Genomic DNA, 18,517 nt, shown 5'->3' on the forward strand with positions numbered 1-18,517 from the left:
CACACTTCTAAACTTAATCCAGAGACACTCAGGTTTTTCTACAGTTTCGTACCGGAGCTCTGAGCAGTCATACTGCTCCCTTACATACAGTGCTACTCCCCCACCTTTTCTGCCCTGCCTGTCCTTCCTGAACAGTTTATAACCATCCATGACAGTACTCCAGTCATGTGAGTTATCCCACCAAGTCTCTGTTATTCCAATCACGTCAGAGTTCCTTGACATCACCAGGACCTCCAGTTCTCCCTGCTTGTTTCCAAGGCTTTGTGCATTCGTATATAAGCACTTGAGATAACCTGTTGATCGCCCCTCATTCCCAGTCTGAGGCAGGAGCCCTCCTCTCACAGACATTGCTGCCTGTGCTTCCTCCCGGTATCCCGCTTTCCCACTTACCTCAGGGCTTTGGTCTCCTTCCCCCGGTGATCCTAGTTTAAAGCCCTCCTCACTAGGTTAGCCAGCCTGCTGGCAAAGATGCTCTTCCCTCTCTTCATAAGATGGAGCCCGTCTCTGCCCAGCACTCCTCCTTCAGGGAGCACCATCCCATGGCCAAAGAATCCAAAGCCTTCTCTCCGACACCACCTGCGTAGCCATTCGTTGACTTCGACGATTCGACGGTCCCTACCCAGGCCTTTTCCTTCCACGGGAAGGATGGACGAGAACACCACTTGCGCCTCCAACTCCTTTATCCTTCTTCCCAGAGCCACGTAGTCCGCAGTGATCTGCTCAAGGTCATTCTTGGCAGTATCATTGGTGCCCACGTGGAGAAGCAGGAAGGGGTAGCAATCCGAGGGCTTGATTACATTCTTCCTCCCTGCTTTCTTCATTTGCAAACCTGTTTCTCCCCTCTCTTACCCTGAAGTTCCACCAACTAGCAGCAGTTCCTTGCCATGGTTTCCCCTTCTGGTGGAAAATTCCTGGCTTCATACCCAGTGAAAACCACTGTCCACTTTTATTGCAGTAGCAGCCAGTCATAGATGAGGGTCAAGGTGTGGTATAAACACAGAACAACTCTACCACTCTAAATATAAGATGAGACAACAGCTGAGTACAACTAACAGGAAGGGTGGGGAGACAACAAAATGATCACAAAGAGCAGTCACGGGATGCCAGCTGCCCAGCTATGGGTGCTATACACATTACAGCACAGGTGAGCTTTAAGGAGGGAGTTGAAGGAGAAATGCTGAAGATGTTTATAGGGAGCTCATTCAATGGATAACGGGAAGTGTGAAGTTATTTGTTGGAATATTAGAGAAATTGGTGATCCAAGCTGGCAACAATGTGCAGCAGACATCTCCATAGCACAGGAGAGATGAAGGGCCTAGAAAATGAAATTGTTGGTTCTTCTTAGCGTGGCTCCTGGGATGATCCACACTGTACTGAAGTGCCCCAGGGTACTTTGTGTGGCCCTGTTCCAATCTGTCCAGTTTTGTCTGTGGGCATCACACTGAAATTCCCCTTTCCAAGCCCCAGCAGTGCCTCCTGTGTGCGTGCCCTGCAGATCCCTCTCTCACACTGCAGGAGGTTACACAAAATTCATCCACTGTCACTAGAGACCAGCAAAATACCAGGAAATTTATTAAAATTACAAAAATATAAAACAATATTGATCCTCTCCTACAAGAAGAGGACCATGAAGCACTGGCTGTGTAAAAGGGACAATGGGTCCAGATTTCAGGGACTGAAATCTAAGGAGGAGAAGAGAACCTAGAGAAGGATGTAGGCAGTGAACCATCTACAGTTACATTTAATTCCACATTCCCTCCCTGCTTCTGTCTACAAATTAATCTGCAAACCTCACCTGACCCACTTTGGTTTCTCCCAATGGTTTGATCTGGACAGCAGCCTCTACCCTTTCCCACACTGGTTTCAAATGATTCAGTCTGTGTGGCAGTCTCCACCCCCTTCAATTGGCAAAAGTTCTGTCCACAAAGGAGACACTATAGGCCTGGTGGACTCCACCTCTTCTGCTCCGGTGGAGCCCCTACTTAAGGTCCATGAAGCGGATGTCCATGATCAGCAGGAAGTTCTTGGGCAGTGGGCGAGGTGCCGGTGACAGCACTGTGAAGACCTGGCGATCTACATCCACCCCAGTGACGACGATGAAGCCAGCCACGCTGGTCTCGGAGATGTTCTCCTCACTGCCATCAGCAGTGCTGACGCTCAGCAGGTGGTGCACCATGTCACGGCCCGGCGTCACTGGCACAAGCTTGAGCTGGTTGTCCTCCTGCGACATGCCCAGGGGCAGACATGAGTCAGGGATGGTGGGAGCCCCCACCTTGTAGATCTTGACATCACAGAATTTGACGTCGAAGGCGTGGGGGTAGAAGCAGCCCCGGAAGCCGTAGAAGTACTCACGGATGCGGTCATCCCGGCACTCCCGCCGGAAGTCCTTGGAGCGCTCCACCACCCCACCGGACTTGGGGAGCAGCACTGTGCGCACAAAATGGGGTAGGTCCCGCTTCAGCTCATTGTAGAGGCGCTCCTGGTCCAGCACTACCACCACATCCACCTCAAAGGCTGAGGCGGCATGCACCAGGGCATGGTACCCCGAGCCCTTCACCCAGCCGCACGTGTTGATGATGCAGCCACTGACTGAAGCCCGGCGGTTCACTTCACAGCGCTGGTTAAAGACGTCAGCCAAGCGAGATGTGATCTGCAGAGAGAAGCAGCATGGCTAATTGGAACCCAAGGAAGGTGCATGGCAATTGCAGTATCTGAAGTGGCTCCACCCATGGTCTTTCCCTTTCTCAAGGTGGGGCTTATATCCTTTGCAGGCTGCGACTAGATGGTGGCCTGATCACATATAAATTGCCCTTGAGCAGCCCTGACACTGACATTTTACTCAGTGGAGGAGAAATGGAAATGCAAATCTCTTTCTGTCCAAGCATCTTGCTTTAGATACCTTGGCATGGCAAATTATGCATGGCAGAGCCCAGCTTAATAAGAGAGACATTCTCCATCAAGAAACTGTGTCTTGTCCTTAACCAATGAGGCAAGGGATACAAATAACTGTATTTTGTTTGGTTACTTGGACAACTATTAAGCACCAGTGCATTTATTTGCTTCTAGAAGGGTAATCAGATTGGACATTTAACACCCTGCTTACTGAACGGTCATTAAGGTAACTGATCATTTCTTCTAGACCTCTACATCTGAGGTCACAGAGGAGAGATTTGCTGATTGTCATGCAGGAGACAGTCAGAAGGTATGTAACAACACAGAGATTCAGAAAAACAATGTAGGTTTGTGTCTACAATGAAATATAGCAAGTGATAGTTATTGCTGCTTTAGAGAGACAGTATTAGCATCACCCCTAATGAACAGGAAGGTGTGAAATGCTAAACTCTGCTCTTTTAACACAGAAGTTGCCAAATAATTAATTAAACAAAATATCCTTTTTATTCACTGTTTTTTTTCCATCTTAAGTCTTTTCAAGCTCTATTTTTTAATAAAGGTTTATCTCAGTCAAGATAATATGCTACCTGCAAGGACGTGTAATTAAGAAGATTCTCTGTATTTGGACAATATTTATATCTTGGATTAATAAATGTCAATGTTCATCTCAAACCATGCAAATGTTTCATTGCTGTCCCTATTCTACAGTTATGGAAGTGACTTAAGAACTACCATCCTGGGTCAGACCAATGGTCCATCTAGCCCAGTATCCTGTCTTACAGTGGCCAGTGCCAGATGTTTCAGAAGGAATTAAAAGAACAGGGCAATTATCCCAAGCGATCCATCTCATTGTCCAGTCCCAGATTCTGGCAATCAGAGGCTTAGGGACACCTTGAGCATAGGATTGTGGCCCTGAACATCTTGGTTAAAAGCCATTGATGGACCTAACCTCCATGAACTTATCTAATTCTTTTTCATACCCAGGTATATTTTTGGCTTTCACAATGTCTTCTGTCAAAGAGTTCCACAGGTTAACTGGGCACTGTTTGAAGAATTACTTCCTTATTTTGTTTTAAACCTGCTGTTTATCAATTTCATTTGGTGACCCTGGGTTCTTGTGGTATGTGAAAGTGTATTAACTTGCCAAGGTCACACAGGAAGTCAGTGGCAGAGTTGGCCCGAGAGCCGTGACTTCCAGTCCATGATGCAAGCCTGTTTCCTTCCAAGGTAGCGCAAAACAGATTAAAGAGTACTGATGGTAGGAGAAGATAAAAGGGGAAGCAACACTTTCCTCCTTTCCTCCAGACTAGATGATGAAAATGCAGCTGAGCAGGGCCAGAGGTGATTGTGGGGTGGGGAGACAAGGGAATGTCAGCTCTTTACTCCCAGTAATTCCTTTTTCTTTGGATCAGTCCCCCAACTCCCTATTCATGCGAGTTCAGACCTAAGAAAAAGTCTCAGCATGGGGCAGTCTCTGCCCTTCCCCACCGACAAGTGTGCATATGTGAATTCATCTTGCTGGATTGGTCTAGCCCAGGGAGGATGGAGATGCCTGTGCCATCCCCTGGTGTGAGGGGGGTGTGCACATTGGCATTCTGCTTCCAAAATACTCTGGATTGTGGAGAAGGTGCCCGCCTACCCTTTTCTCCAGTGGGACCAGAATACATTTACAAATCAGCATCCCATCTCCAAAGGGCACTGCTCCATGTACAGCCTACTTTACTCCTCCCTCACTGAGAACCAGATGCTTTGGTCATTAAAGATTGCTGTGTCTCCAGAAACTTCTGTGTGTGTGGGAAAGAGCCCTGGCTGCCTTGAATTTCACCCCCCAGATCTGCCACTGCTCACCTTGTTATAGAGTTTGATGTTGGTGCCAGGAGTGGTGGAGCCAAAGTGATAGACCAGGGGGGCCTGGACAGAGAAGCCCTCCTCTACGTCAGCAGGCCGCTCGATGTACAGTGCCCCCATGGTGCCAGGGATGGAGACCGAGCCTTGGCCCACGTCCAGCTCCACGAAGGTGGGTCGGCGCCCCAGCCGCACAGCGTAGTTCAGCAGCAGTCGGCACACTGTCGACTTACCCACATCCGTAGGTCCCACCACCATGACTCGGGGCCCCCGCTCATCCTCACGCTCTGCCTGCCGCCGCATCTGCTCCAGGGCTGTGTGGGTGTTGAGATAGAGCAGCATGGGCGTGTCCTTTGATATGTAAGCCACTTCAGTGCGGCCGCTCAGCTGCACTGTGCAGCCATGCCACGTGAACACGGCCACCTTGGCACCAGCATCGAAAGTGAACTTCTTGTTACGGGTCAGCTCAGTGCCGAAGATCTCCGCCATGCCTGCCAGCAGCTCCAGCTGGACAGTCTGCGAGGCCTCCACCTCAAAGCGAAGCTCCGTCTCCCGCTCCAGCTCAAACTTTGCCACCTGCTTCTTCTCATCCCCAGCCTCCTCTGCCATCTCTATCTTGTATAAGCCTGAAACAGACACAAGGAAAGAGGTCACTTCACAGGTGCTCTCCCATCAGCCTCCCCAGTTCTACTCTACTCAATCCCTACCTGGAGCTGGTAGAGGGCTCTGTTCCCTACGGTGCTCTTCACTGTCACACAGACCCAGGCATTATTATATACGGATGAGAGGAGGGTTCCCACTCCCCACACTCTGATATGATTGGTTATTCTGGAGCTCTGCTAATTAAACGATATTGCTTACCATGCCCCCAGGAACCACACACCAAAAAGCACCAAGGCTGTCAGGCCATGGCACTGGGCCACGGAGACGATGGCCATGGAAACATCAGACCAGAGCCGGGATGTTATTGCTTCACCCTCTAGACACTGCCCCAGGCAAGACAGCTTTGGTCACTGCAGCTTCATATGGGAAAACAAACCACTGTGTGAACGGGAGTCACTACAGCGTCACTCATACAAATGACAGCACCCCCACCCTCCTATAGCAGCAGTGTACCCCGCGCTGTGGCCAGGCTCCTCCCCGGGAAGGAATGATGACGCTATCCCCCTCCACCTCCCGGAGAATGGCGGCAACACCCCTCTCGTGCCCAGAACCCCCCGCGACCTGCCTGCGGTGTGCCCAGGGCTCCCACCAGGCATGGCGGCGCCGCCCCTCACCGTAAAGCAGTGGTGGGCAACGGGCGGCCCCTCAGGGTAATCCGCTGGCGAACGCCAGGCAGTTTGTTTACACGGACCGTCGGCGGGCACCGCCGCCCGCAGCTGCCAGTGGCCGCTGTTCGTGGCCAATGGGAGCTGTGGGAAGCGGCGGCCAGCACGTCCCTGCAACCCGCGCCGCTTCCCGCAGGCCACATTGGCCGGGAGCGGGATCCGCGGCCATCGGCAGCTGCGGGCGGCTCGCCACCGAGTTACCCTGAGGGGCCACGTGTTGCCCACCACAGGCTTACAGGCAGCAAAGGGGGTTACTGGGTGTCGCCATGGCAACAGCAAGGCGCTAGGGAGCGGGCCGAGGAGGGGCCAAACCCAGCCGGGCCCCAGAAGAGTCCCTCACCCACCTACCGCCGCCGATGCCTGGCGCTAAACCAACCAACCGGCAGACCCCAAACCACGCGCACTTCCGGCCCTGTGGCCGGAAGTAAAGGAAGGCATAGTGCCTGACGGGAGAAATGGCCAGCCCCGGAAGTGCAGGGACAGGGCGCGTTGCCTACTGGGGGATGTAGTTCTCCTGTGTAGGCCGAATCCGGAAGAAGGGCGTTGGAACGGCGGATGAGCGCAGGTCCTGCCGGGAGATGAAGTTCCCAAATGTAGGCCAAACTACGATGCGGAGAACGGTTCTGATCTGGGACCTGGAGTGTCAGGGTCCGGCTGCAGCCCAGTGGGCAGGTCTGTGTCAGGGCCACACGGCTGCCCAGCTTTACACAGCCGCAAGAGTGACATATTATGCAAATCATATAAGGGTTGATTTGCATATATGCAAATATGCGCACGTGGCTGTAAACTTCAGCCCATGGTCCACACCCCCTTCCCGAGCAATAATAGGGCTGGGACATGGAGCCACACAAAACTTAGCAGCAGCGAGGTTGGAGCGGTGTATGAGGGTGTGTATGGGGAGAGGGTGCTGGTGGGTGGCTGGATTGCTCGGGGGTTCTGGGTGCGTCTAAGTCAGTAGGTGCTGGTGGGTGGCTGAGGGGATGGGTATAGCCTAAATTGGGTGGGTGCTGAGAGATCTGGGAGTGCTGAGGTAGCTGGGCAGATGCTGGTGCGGGAGGGGCTCTCTCGCAGGGACTGGGCTCTGGCTTGGGCCTTTCTGGCCAGAGTCTGGCTGGGGTGTCTCTCTTGGAGGGTAGGCTTTGTGGAGGACAGGGGGGTCTCTGTGGGGCAGGGTTCTGGCTTAGGCAGCCTGCTGAGTCTCCCCCGACCCATCTTCTCTCCCTGCCACCTGGGTCAGCTGCCTGAAGCCTTTTGCTACTGGAGCCTCTCAGAAGGTGCATGACATTCAGGGTGGGCTGGCAGCGGGGGTGCCTGATGCTGGAGTGTCACATGAGATGCCGGATACCTGGCAACCATTAGCCAATGTTGCTACTGTATTTGGTAGCGATTGGGAAGGCCACCACTTGGAGTGTCATAGATCAGGGCTCCCGTGACTTGTGATTGGCCACAAATCCAGTCACTGTTTGGGGGAGCAAAAACTGCGTCCATGTTTGGGGATGTTGCAGATTCAGCTATCAGTGTTGGAGCTGTCATAGAACAGGGGCTGTCAGTGTTTGGGGGAGTGGCTTGCCATGTGCCAGTGTTTGGGGGAGCGCGATTGGGGGTGCTAGTGTTTGGGGGAGCAGCAGACCATGTGAGTGCCAGTGTTTAGGGCAGTGAGATCAGAGGGTGTCAGTGTTTTGGGGAGTGGCATACCATCTGGGTGCCAGTGTTTGGGGCAATGAGATCAGGGTGTACCCATGTTTGGGGGAGCAGCATACCATGTGGGTGCTAATGTTTAGGGCAGTGAGATCAAGGGGTGCCAGAGTTTGGGGGAGTGAGATTGGGGATGCCAGTGTTTGTGGGAGCGACATGCCATGTGCCTGCCAGGCTTTGGGGCATTGAGATCAGGGGGACAGGGCTTGGGGCTGTCACAGATTTGGGGTGTCAGGGTTTGGGGCTCTTAGTGCGCTGGGTATCTCCAGCCAGGTAGGTCGCAGTTTCTGTGCAACGGGGATCCCTGGCCTGGGTGCTGGGGGGCGCACGCTGGCCTGAGAAGCATGCAGATTTGCAGCCCGTGATCCCGAGCTGTCTCTCGCTCCCCTCTCCCTGCGTCAGAGGCGCAATACATGATTTATTACCTGTGCGCCCCCCGCGCATCCCGGGGTACTGTTGGCCCTGAGCCTTCCCCCCCCGCCGCTCCACCCCTGCCCCATGTTCACCCCCCTCCAACCACTGCGCCCCCCACCCCCGCAGCCCAGCCCCAGTGGCCCCGGCCCCCTCCCTCCCTCCCCGCGCCTCCCAGCCCCTTTCTGACGTAGCGGTGGGGGGGGGGGGGGAGGAATGACTCAATGTTATGATGCGGTGCCACAACACACAGCCACATTCGGCTCCAGCCCGAGCCCCAGCGCCCCATTCGCCCCCCAGCCGCGGTCCCCCGGCCCCCTGAGCCGGCTCCCTGCGCCCCGCACAGCCCCAGGGTGCTCCCCCTCCGCCGGAGGAGCGGCCGCGGGACGGACGGACGGGGCTCTTGGGACGAGATTTCAAGGTGAGGGGCGGCGGACGGGGGGGCTGAGCGCAAAGGGCTTCGCGGAGAAACTTTGCCCTCCCGCAGCGGCTGGCCCCGCAAACGGAGCCTGGGTCTCTCCCCTCCTGTGCATCATCACTCATCAATCCAGCCCCTGACGAGAGCCCAGCCCCCCTCCCCCCATCCCACTTGCAACTTTCCCAAGCCAGATCCTCCTCCATTTCCCTTGTCTGCGGGGAGCGGATCCCTGAGAACCCTCCCCCAGGTGTCACGTTCCGCCTCACACCCCCCTCTGGTCCCTTACGTTATTTTCTGGGTGGGAAAGAGGGGACCGACCTTGTGGGGTTCTGGCACTGGGCCACCCCAGTGTGTGAGCCCATTGTCCACTAGCGAGGAGGGAGCGTGACACTTGTGCAGTGAGTTGGGGGCTGTCTCAGGCTGGTGCCAAACTCAGGCATGGGTTTTTTAAAAGGCAGTTCCGGGCCCTGACCAGCATGGGGCACTGTCTCTGGGCTGGGGTTGGGAGCTGGGGAGACTTGGGGCTCAGTGGTGGGAATGGGTCTGTCCCAGCATGGGGCGCTCTCATCCGGCAGTGACAGCAGCATGGGGAGAAGAGACCACATGACAAGAACCAACCCTTTGTCCCAGAAGGGGGTGCTGTCCCCAGCACAGGGGCGTAGGTTGGCGAGCCGGAGAATTGGCTCCCCAGGACTGTACATTTCCTTTCTAGCTCCAGTGGGGGGTGCTTCCTGGGTTGGGGGGCAGCGCAGGAGGGAGAAGAGAGCTGGCACTGAGTGCTGGGGCGGCCCTTCCCCATAAGAGGGCACTCTTCCCAGTCTCCCAGGCGGAGGGAACGCAGGCCATAGGGGCGACCCCCCTTATTCATTGCCTCTCTCTCGTTCTCTGCAGGTGACTCCCCTTTCGGCCTGGTTCTCATCTGGGGGGGCCCTGGCTGTGCAGCCCCCCCAAACTCTTCCCACCCTGAAACACGGCTCTAGCCAACCTGCTTCGCTGCTTCACCTGCGACCGACTGTGTGGGGGGTGCACAGCGCCCACCCCCCCACCCCGCCAGGGTATCGCCCTCCAGCCTGTCATGCCCAGCTGTGAGCCAGGGCCGCCTGCTGCCTGCCTGCCCACCAAGACCTTCCGCAGCTACCTGCCACACTGCCACCGCACCTACAGCTGTGTGCACTGCCAGGCCCACCTGGCCAAGCATGATGAGCTCATCTCCAAGGTACAGCCTGCCAGGGACCTGCACCAGCCACCAGGCTTCCCCAAGGCCATGTACCCCGGCACTGTGAGGTTCTGCAGGGCTGTGCCCTGCTGGTGCCCAGCTGAGGACCCCACCACTGTGAGCTTCCTCACAGCCATGCCTTGCCACTGCCAATCTTGCCCATGGCAATGCCCTATCGGTGCCCAGCAAGGCCCTGGGTGCTGTAACTTCCCCACGGCAGTGAATGAAGGTGGATGGTGGGGGCCAGGGTTGGGGTTTTTTGACCGGGGGGGGGCAGGGTATAATTCCTGTCCTTTGTCTCTGCAGTCTTTCCAGGGGAGCCATGGCCGAGCCTACCTGTTCAATTCTGTGTGAGTGCCCCTCCGTGATCCATCACTCCATCAGTTACAAGAGGGGGAGAGTACGGGTGGGGGTGGGAGGGTGGGGAGTTTGCAGCCAGTCAGAAGGGAGCAGGCAACAGCTAGAGCTATATTAGCAGTCGTTATCATTGATTAGGTGTATTACGGTAGTGCCTTGGTCACCCAGCTGTGGAGCAGGACCCTGTTGTGCTAGGCGCTGTACAGACCCAGACCAGAGACGGTCCCTGCCCCAAAGAGCTGATAATTTAGGCCATCACTGTTCTACATGACCCAAGAGAGGATGACTTTTGGCATCTGAACTCAGAGGCAGGAGGGGCCCCCCATTCCAAAGGTGGAGTCTCTGGAATGGGGTCTCCTTGGTGGTGAGTCCTGGGGTAGAATAACAGCAGTTCTCATGGTGATGTATAACCCTGCCCCAATATGCCTCACTCTCTGAGCTCCACTAGAGCATACCACACCCCATGTCTCGGCACTGTTCCCCAGCAGAAAATTCCCTGCTCAAGCTGGCAGTAACTTGTCAGGCCCCACCTCCAAAACTTCTTGCACGGGGGTCTTTCTCCCCAAAGATGTCTCATATTGGTTGGCTCATCTCCAAGCCCAGGGTCCTCCCTGTCAGTCCACTCCAGGGTGATCCCAGCAAGGGGCTGGGATTGTAATGGGGAGGTGATGAAAATCCACCACAGCCACACCACTGTCAACTCTGGCAGGGGATCACAACCTCTACCACTCAGCCAATGGGCCATCCCATTGCCAACAGCAATGGCTATTGACATAGAAGTATCTAGGAACCTTCTCCCTTGTCTGGTCCCTGGCTTACAGGTGGCCATGGCCAATGACCAAACATGACTGAGCAATCACGAGAAGGAGTAGAGAGGCTATTGTACCTTTGTATGTGGCTCTGGTGTGACCGGTGCTGGAATCCTGTGTCTAGTTCTGGTGCCCACACTTCAAGAAGGATGTTGATACATTGGAAAGGGGTCTGAGAAGAGCCACAAGAATGATTAAGGGATTGGAAAACCTGCCTTTTAGTAATAGACTCCAGGAGTTTAATCTATTTAGCTTAGTAAAGAGAGGGTTAAGGGGTGACTTGATCACACTCGAGAAGTACCTACCTCTGGTCCAAAAATGTGAGAATAGAGGGCTCTTTGGGCTAGCAGACAAAGGTATAATGTCCAATGGCTAGAAGCTGAAGATAAACAAATTCAGACTGGAAATAAGGAAATAATATTTAACAGTGAGGGTAATTAACCAGAGGAACAACTTACCAAGGGTCCTGGTGAATTCGCCATCCCTGGCCATTTTAAAATCAGGATTGGATGTTTTTCGAAGAAATCTGCTCTGTGTTGAATAGGAATTAATTCAGGGAAGTTCTCTAGTCTAGGTTATACAGGAGGTCGGAACAGATGCTTACAACAGTGCCTTCTGGCCTTGGAATCTATGAATGACATGGCAGAGAGAAGGCAGAGCTGGACAGACCGTGCCCTAAGGATTTAGGGTTTCCAGGGCCGTGGTTTGGCTGCTGTCTGAGGCTGTGGGTGGCATGGTGGCTCCTTGCTGCCTTGGCTCAGTAGTGCAGCTGCGTGGTTCTCACTGCAATGAGTTTATCTGCTTTGCATCAGAGACTGATCAGGCTAGGACCAGTTTGTTCTGTGGGAACAACAGAAATGCCCTCTTTGCTGGCTGGTTCTCACAGTTTTGCTTAATGATGGGCAAGGTTGTTAATGCCACCCTTTGGGAGGGTGTTAGAGGGTCAGCAAGGGTCAGCAACCTCCCAAGTGCCCCTTTGTGGCCAGGGGAGGTTCTGTAGCAGCGTGCCTCACTTTCCCCTCTTCAGGGCTCCTCAATAAATGCTACAAACAGGCTGCTCTCTGTTCAGCCACCCCTCCTTAGGGGCTGGATTTATTAACATCAGTGTGCAAAACAAAACTCACAAAGTCCCAAAATAAAGTAATCTCTGTTCCCTGCTCTTAGCAGGCCACTCCCAGACCTTCCTCGCTCTACTCCTGCGGGAATTCTGCACCACTGGGCACGCACAGTTTTTTTTTTCCCACAGAAAATACATTCTGCCCCAGAAGTGCTGCAGTTCTGCCTTTTGCCCACCAGAGGCTGCTGTGGTGCCAGAACAGCTGGCTGCATTCCTGCTGCTGATTGTTCTGGCCCCACAGTGGCCTCTGGTGGGCTAAAGGAAGAACTGTAGCATATATTGGGCAGAAATGTATTTTCTGCGGGGAAAAAAAAAGACTGTGGGACACATGAATTCTATACGTCCGCAGTGGTGCAGAATTCCCCCAGGAGCAGACACTCCTAGTGATGCCATCAGATCTAGGACAGGGGTGGGCAAACCATGGCCCACGGGCTGTATCCAGCCCATCAGACCTTTTAATCCAGCCCACGAGGTCCCACTGGGGAGCAGGATCAGGGGCTTGCCTTGCTCCGCTCTGCGCGTGCAGCAGCTCCGCATGGCTCCCGGAAGCAGGGTCAGCCAGGGGGCTCCGCACACTGCCCCCGTCCCAAGCGCCAGCTCTGCAGCTCACATTGGCTGGGAACCGTGGCCAATGTGAGCTGCGGCGGTGGTGCCTGCGGACAGGGCAGTGCGCAAAGTGAAGTGGCCCTGCCTCTGCATGGGAGCCAGAGGCGGGATGGGCTGCTGTTTCCAGGAGCTGCTTCAGGTAAGTGCCACCCAGATCCTGCACCTCTGAGCCCTCACTCCATGCCCCCACCCCCTGCCCCAGCCCTGATTGCCATCCCAACCCTTTGATCCTAGCCCGGAGCACCCTCCTGCACCTCAAACCCCTCCTCCCCAGCCCCACCCCAGAGTCTGCACGTCCAGCCGAAACCTCAGCCCCCCCGAGTGCCCCAATCCCCTGACCCAGCTGAGAGCCCGCTCTTGCCCTCTGAACCCCCCCCATCCAAGCCCAGAGCACCCTCCTGCACCCCAAATTCCTCATCCCCAGCCCCACCCCAAAGTCTGTACCCCCAACTGGAGCTCTCATCCCCCCTCCTTGTGCCCCAATCCCCTGCCCTAGCCAGCTCTCCATGCAATTTCCATACCGAGATGTGGCCCTCAGACCAAAAAGTTTGCCCACTCCTGATCTAGGAGCAGCTCTTACCATTGACTACATGGTGACACTGTCTCACACGCTGGTGTGGGCTGATGGCTGGAGGGATCCTTGGGTGAGTTTGATTTGTCCCAGACAGAGTTCCACGGGGCCCTGCTGGGAGCCTGCTCCTCCCCAGAGCTTTCGACACCAAGGCCCAGCTAGTCCCCCCTTCCCATTCAGGCTCTATATGAAGCCACTAGGGATCTGCAGCGTCTCCAGTGCATCAATGAGACTCAACTCTGCCCCAAATCCCTGAGCCAGGCTCTCACAGCTGCACACCCATGATAGGATCTGACCCAGTGAGGCAGGGAAGGGGAATAGTCACTGCTCAGCCTAGATTAGAGGAAACCTTGGATGTGGGGTAGGGAGAGGGAGGCCTTGGCCAAAGAAGCAGCACCTGCCCCATCCAGCAAGTGGGTGTATGGCTGCCTTTTGTCACGGTGACAGTCTTGAGGTCCTGTTAGATCATCCTCCTTAATCCCCTGGACACTGGTGCTGACAGCCCAGCCTTCAGCAATGGGGCCCCCATTGCAGCTGTCCAGGCTGGACACTGGCCTGCTCCCTTCATGAATGAGCAGGCAGGCATAGCGCCAGGCTGCCCAGGGAGCACATGGCACTGCAGCTTGGCTCTCCGAGAGACGCCTCTTGCCAGAGACCAATGTTCCCTCTAAGTTTTGACAGGCTGTGTGTGCAAAAAAATTCTTCTGTGCAAATTATTGTGCGTGCGGTGTTTCACTGTGTGCGTGGGGTTTAGGATCTGTGTGCACGCACACAGCTTAGAGGGAACAGTGCTCGAGACCCCAGCATAGGGGCTAAGATGGGCCAGATGGCAGGTGGCTCGGATGGGCAGGCTACGATGGGGGCAGCTGAGCTCTCTTGGCCCTGGGGCATGCCAATGCTGGCTGCCATTTGTGAGCTCTGAGGGTCTCTAGGGCACCATGCATAGTGGGTCAGGCTTGTGGTTAATTGCTCATCCCAGCTGTGGTTATGGGGCAGGTTGCCAGATTGCAGCGGGGGGCATGGGAGCCTGCTTGGGGCAGGGACAGTGTCTCAGGAGGGCAGCAATAGGGCCACAGCGATCTCCTTGGGGTCCCCCTGCAAGCTGGCCAGAGCCAGCCCCAGCTGCCCTGCAGGGACTCAGGAGCTTCTGTGGCTCTTCCCCAGTTATCTGTGCTCTCCCTGCAGGTGCACAGGTGTGTGGGGAAGGGGAGAAAGGCAGGCATTGGCAGTAGCTCATGTGGGGAGAGAATGAGGGAGGAATGGGACCTTGTTCTCCCTCAATCCTTCACAGCCTCTGCCCCCCCAGTCAGCCCCTTCTGATTCCCCCTTGAGCCCATCCCATCCCAAACCCACACAGCCTCTGCCCCCTTGAACTCCTGTCCCCCTGCAAGACTCATGGGTCTCTCTTTCCCCACCTGAGTAAGTCCTGAGCGCAGACACCAGCTCAGCCCCCGTCCCGCTTCACCTCAGAGGTGTCAAGTTGCACAGTAGTTTCTCTTAAAGCCCCAGCTTCTGGAGTGCTGGGAGGAGCTCAGCTTCCCCCCCCTTTTTTTTTAATGGGCATTCCACATTCTCCTGTGAGGGAGAAAAGCTGGGGCAAGTGGTCCCTAAGGGCGCCAGCTGGGTAGTAAATAGAACCCAATATTGGCTCAAAACCAGACAATATTTAAAAGACACGCTCTTGATTTGCTTTGGCATCCAGTGCCTGGTGTTCTGAATGCCTGAAGCTGCTCTGGCTGTGGGTATGTAGCATGGGAGTGTGGCTGTGTATGGAGCTCGGCCCAGCACACGGGAAGGGCTAGGCTCCTGTGCTTTGATCACAGCAGTGCCTGGGGGTTAAGCCTGAACGGCCTGGTTTTGTATGGGCTGTATGTTTGCTAGGGCACCATGACACTCTCCCACAGCTGCTAGGGGACCTGGCAGCTGAATTCAACCCCCATTCCCCCCAGCAATGTTCCCCTTAATTTTTTCCATCCATGTGTGAAATGAATTTTATGTGCACCAGTATTGAGGTAATGTGCATGTGCATTGCCACCAGTAGAAACAAAAAACAGCTATATATATTTTAAAAGTTACCATAGGGATAATTACTCCAGCCAAGACAGGTTAGGCATTTTAGAACTCACTACTCAAAAATTAAATTTAAGCCTAAGAGAGAAATAAAAATTATGAAATGCATAGACCAGTCCAGAAACTAAAAAAACAGCACTTTGAAAGAATAAAATTACAGAGAATATATGGGCATTGTAGGAAGTATCAAGAACAACAACAACAATACAAATATGTGTTGGGAGGTGAGTGTGAGAGACACAGTGGTATGTGTGTGTGAGTGAAAGAGAGAGAGAGACAGTGTGGTGTGTATGTGAGCCACACAGGGTGGGGTGTGTGTGTGAGAGAGAGAGAGACACATACACAGTGTGGTGTGTGAGAGAGAGACATGTTGCCCCTTTAAATAGATCTGCAGTCACCAGCCTGCTTGTTCAGACATAGCAACAGCTGCCAGGAAGCTCCGTCCCATGTCCCACTCCTGAGCTCTGTTGTGTCCCCACCCCCTGCTCTGTGGAAATGGGGTACAGGGGGAGGGGGACACCCTGACATAAGTGTCCCCACTTCCCCTTCTCCGCTCTACACAGCAAGCAGGAGGCTCCCAAGAGCAGTTGGCCAGGGGGTCCAACCCAAGGCAGAGGGCAGGAGCAGCACGGCAGTGGGGTGAGGGGCACCTGAAGTGTGTGACACTTGATGGACTGCTGGGCGGCTGCGCGGCTTAGAGGGAACTTACCCCGCAGGGGCAGGGCTGTGGGGATCTGGGGGTGGAAGGCAGTATGTGACCTTGTCCCCTGCTGCTCCTCTTTCTGGTGCCAGGGTTAACGTGGGCTGCGGGCCAGCTGAACAGCGCCTCCTGCTCACTGGGCTCCACTCTGTGGCCGACATTTTCTGTGAGAGCTGCAAGACCACCCTGGGGTGGAAATATGTGAGTACTGCTCCAGCCCTGCAGGAATCCCCCCATATCATAGCACCCCCAGCTGGGAAAGTACAGACTATGCCCCCTCCCTGGTGTCACAATGCCCCCTGCTGCGCAGGGCAGGGCTGAGCAGTGCGGGGTCCTCCCTGTCCCTGGAGTCACAGTGTCCCCGGCTGAGGAGGGCAGTACAGGCTTCCCCCTCCCTGGGGTAATAGCACCTCCTGTTGAGGGGTCTTGGCAGTGCAGGCTCCTCCCCCTCCCTGGGATCACAGTGCCCTCTGCTGGGGAGAAGAGCATGCCCTAGAGGACGGGCCAGGCTCAGACACTCCGCTTTCTCGCCCCTCCCCCAGGAACAGGCCTTCGAGACCAGCCAGAAGTACAAGGAGGGGAAGTTCATCATTGAGATGTCACACATGGTGAAGGACAACGGCTGGGACTGAGGAGGGGGGGGCTTGCAGCCACACCCCCAGCAGCATGGCCTCCCCCTCCCTGATCACGTTGCTACATTGCCCATCCCAGCACGAGAACGCCCCTGCACAAAGGTCACCTTTCGGGAGCAGGGGATCCAGGGCCCTCGCACCACCCCCAGCCTGAGTGTGCACTGAGCATGGGGACGCCTGTTCCCCCTTGGAGCCAGCACCAGGCATGGACTGTGAGGCCAGCCCCAGGGTGGTCACACTGCTAGCACTGTGGGGCACAGACACCTGGGAGCATGACTCCTGCGGCTAGTGTCTTCCCCAATCAGGGGGAGTGGGAGTTTAGTTAGAGCCTGCCCTGTGAGATGGGGAGCAAGGAGACAGTTCCTTGGGAATGGTGCTGAGGGGAACTGGTGGGGTGAGGGAGCTGAGTGTCCACCCACCCCCGCCCCTGGTGTGGGGTTGTGAGGGGAGAGGCCAAGAGGATCAAAGCTGGCCCCCTGGTGTGGGATGGGGGCCATTAGCATCAGAGAGCTTCACTCGCACTCTTGGTGATGAGGATCAAAGCCAGACCCCCTTGGCAGGGGGCTCTGGGGCGGAGGGGGGAAGGTCAGAGTTGCCACTCCACAGTGGGCACAGGAACAGATTCAAAACTGGCCCCCTCCCCACATGGGGCTCTGGGTGGGAGGTCAATGGGATCAGGGAAGCCACCCCAGCCTGGGGCTCAGGGTGGAGTTGGGGGAGAGAAGGTAGGAGCTGGTCCCCTGACCTGTGGCGAGAGGGTCACCGCTGTCACCACTGGACTGGGGCTCAGTGTGGGGTGGGGGAAGACAGGGTCAGAGCCAGGCCCCCTGGCCCCAGAGTGTGTGGTGGGAGAAGGCTCAGAGTCCAGCTCCTGGCCTGGGGCTTGGAGTGGGGAGTTGGGGTCAGAACTGGACCCCTGGCCTAGAACTATGAGTGGGAGGTGAGAAGGTTGGAGCAGCCTGAGGCTTGGAGCGAGGGTGGTAGCTGGCCGCTCCTGGCCCTAGGCTTGGAGTGAGGGGATGAGATGGTCCAAGCCAGCCTCTGCAGTCTAGGACTTGGATTCGGGGGGCGAGAGGGTGGGAGTTGGGCCTCTGGCCTGGGAAGGTTGGAGCTGCTCCTCCCCAGCCCCCAGGCCTGGGGTGAGAGGGTCCAGAGCTGGGCCTGGGACTCTGCTGTTCATTTCCCTGCTCCCACGTCCCTCCCTTGGGCCTTCTTCCGCACTCCTCCATATCTGCTCTGGGCCATTTGGTTCTGTAGGTCGCCATGCCTTGGTGATCCCTGGGCACTGCCCATCCCTGCCCCCTCATTGCTGCCATGGGGCCTGGCCCCGGGCGCCCCAACACTGTGGCACCAGCATCAGCGCACGCGGGTTTTGTATTATAAATAAAGGTGTTTTTATAGAAGATAGAGTCTGTTATTGGGGGAGGGAGCTGGTCAAGGCCTGTCCATTCCGTCTGTCCTTCTGGGCTCTGCCACCCTGCCATCCAGCAGGGGCACCCATTAGTGGATGAGGCTCATGCCTGGCCCTGTCAGCCCGGGGCCTTTTGGGGGAGGGGCTGGCACAGGTGGAGGGTGCTGTGGTGTCTGAGCAGCATGGACCCCCCACTCACCTCCAAGGGCACTGGGTCTGAGAGAATCACAATGGGAGATGGATCAGAGATGTCCCACTGACATCAGAGACCCCCAACCAACCTCATCACAGCACCCCCTTCTGGCATCAGAGCCCTCACCCCTACCCAAGCACAGTAGCCCCCCGCCGGTGTCAGAGCAGACCTTACTGGCATCAATAGCATCCTGACCTCCCATCTCCCACCCCCACCCCACTGGCATGAGAAGCACCCCCAACCTGA

The 18,517-nt window shown here is 55.8% G+C and overlaps 2 protein-coding genes across 8 annotated transcripts; one reads left to right on the forward strand and one right to left on the reverse strand.

The window, feature by feature from the left end:
* Positions 1-1,548: 1,548 nt before the first annotated feature.
* Positions 1,549-6,490, reverse strand: CLP1 (cleavage factor polyribonucleotide kinase subunit 1). Of its 5 annotated transcripts, none has more exons than XM_048852882.1 (3): positions 6,414-6,490; positions 4,741-5,363; positions 1,549-2,650 (listed from the first exon to the last, which is right to left on the reverse strand). In XM_048852882.1, the coding sequence occupies exons 2-3, from the start codon at positions 5,344-5,346 to the stop codon at positions 1,979-1,981; spliced, it is 1,278 nt and encodes a 425-aa protein (XP_048708839.1). In that variant the 5' UTR covers positions 5,347-5,363; positions 6,414-6,490; the 3' UTR covers positions 1,549-1,978. The 5 variants fall into 5 exon arrangements, with proteins under 5 accessions (XP_048708839.1, XP_048708840.1, XP_048708841.1 ...); XM_048852883.1 differs by having other exon boundaries at positions 6,410-6,487; XM_048852884.2 differs by lacking the exon at positions 6,414-6,490 and adding an exon at positions 6,015-6,391.
* A 224-nt stretch (positions 6,491-6,714) lies between these two features.
* YPEL4 (yippee like 4) lies at positions 6,715-18,070 on the forward strand. Of its 3 annotated transcripts, none has more exons than XM_048854746.2 (5): positions 6,715-6,737; positions 9,481-9,805; positions 10,112-10,155; positions 16,128-16,236; positions 16,578-18,070. In XM_048854746.2, the coding sequence occupies exons 2-5, from the start codon at positions 9,665-9,667 to the stop codon at positions 16,665-16,667; spliced, it is 384 nt and encodes a 127-aa protein (XP_048710703.1). In that variant the 5' UTR covers positions 6,715-6,737; positions 9,481-9,664; the 3' UTR covers positions 16,668-18,070. The 3 variants fall into 3 exon arrangements, with proteins under 3 accessions (XP_048710703.1, XP_048710702.1, XP_048710701.1); XM_048854745.2 differs by lacking the exon at positions 6,715-6,737 and adding an exon at positions 6,851-6,952; XM_048854744.2 differs by lacking the exon at positions 6,715-6,737 and adding an exon at positions 8,384-8,592.
* The last annotated feature ends 447 nt before the right edge of the window (positions 18,071-18,517 follow it).

The sequence above is a fragment of the Caretta caretta genome, chromosome 6 (genome assembly GCF_965140235.1).
Source record: "Caretta caretta isolate rCarCar2 chromosome 6, rCarCar1.hap1, whole genome shotgun sequence".
NCBI lineage: Eukaryota > Metazoa > Chordata > Testudines > Cheloniidae > Caretta > Caretta caretta.

What these genes read in the sequence shown, in the direction of transcription:
- YPEL4 (XM_048854746.2), top strand. Translation starts at nt 9,665, where the DNA reads ATGCCCAGCTGTGAGCCAGGGCCGCCTGCTGCCTGCCTGCCCACCAAG. An exon ending in GCCTACCTGTTCAATTCTGT is followed by an intron (nt 10,156 to 16,127) that starts GTGAGTGCCCCT and finishes TTCTGGTGCCAG; the next exon opens with GGTTAACGTGGGCTGCGGGC. An exon ending in CCACCCTGGGGTGGAAATAT is followed by an intron (nt 16,237 to 16,577) that starts GTGAGTACTGCT and finishes CCCCTCCCCCAG; the next exon opens with GAACAGGCCTTCGAGACCAG.
- CLP1 (XM_048852882.1), bottom strand. Translation starts at nt 5,346, where the DNA reads ATGGCAGAGGAGGCTGGGGATGAGAAGAAGCAGGTGGCAAAGTTTGAG. An exon ending in ACATCAAACTCTATAACAAG is followed by an intron (nt 2,651 to 4,740) that starts GTGAGCAGTGGC and finishes TTCTCTCTGCAG; the next exon opens with ATCACATCTCGCTTGGCTGA.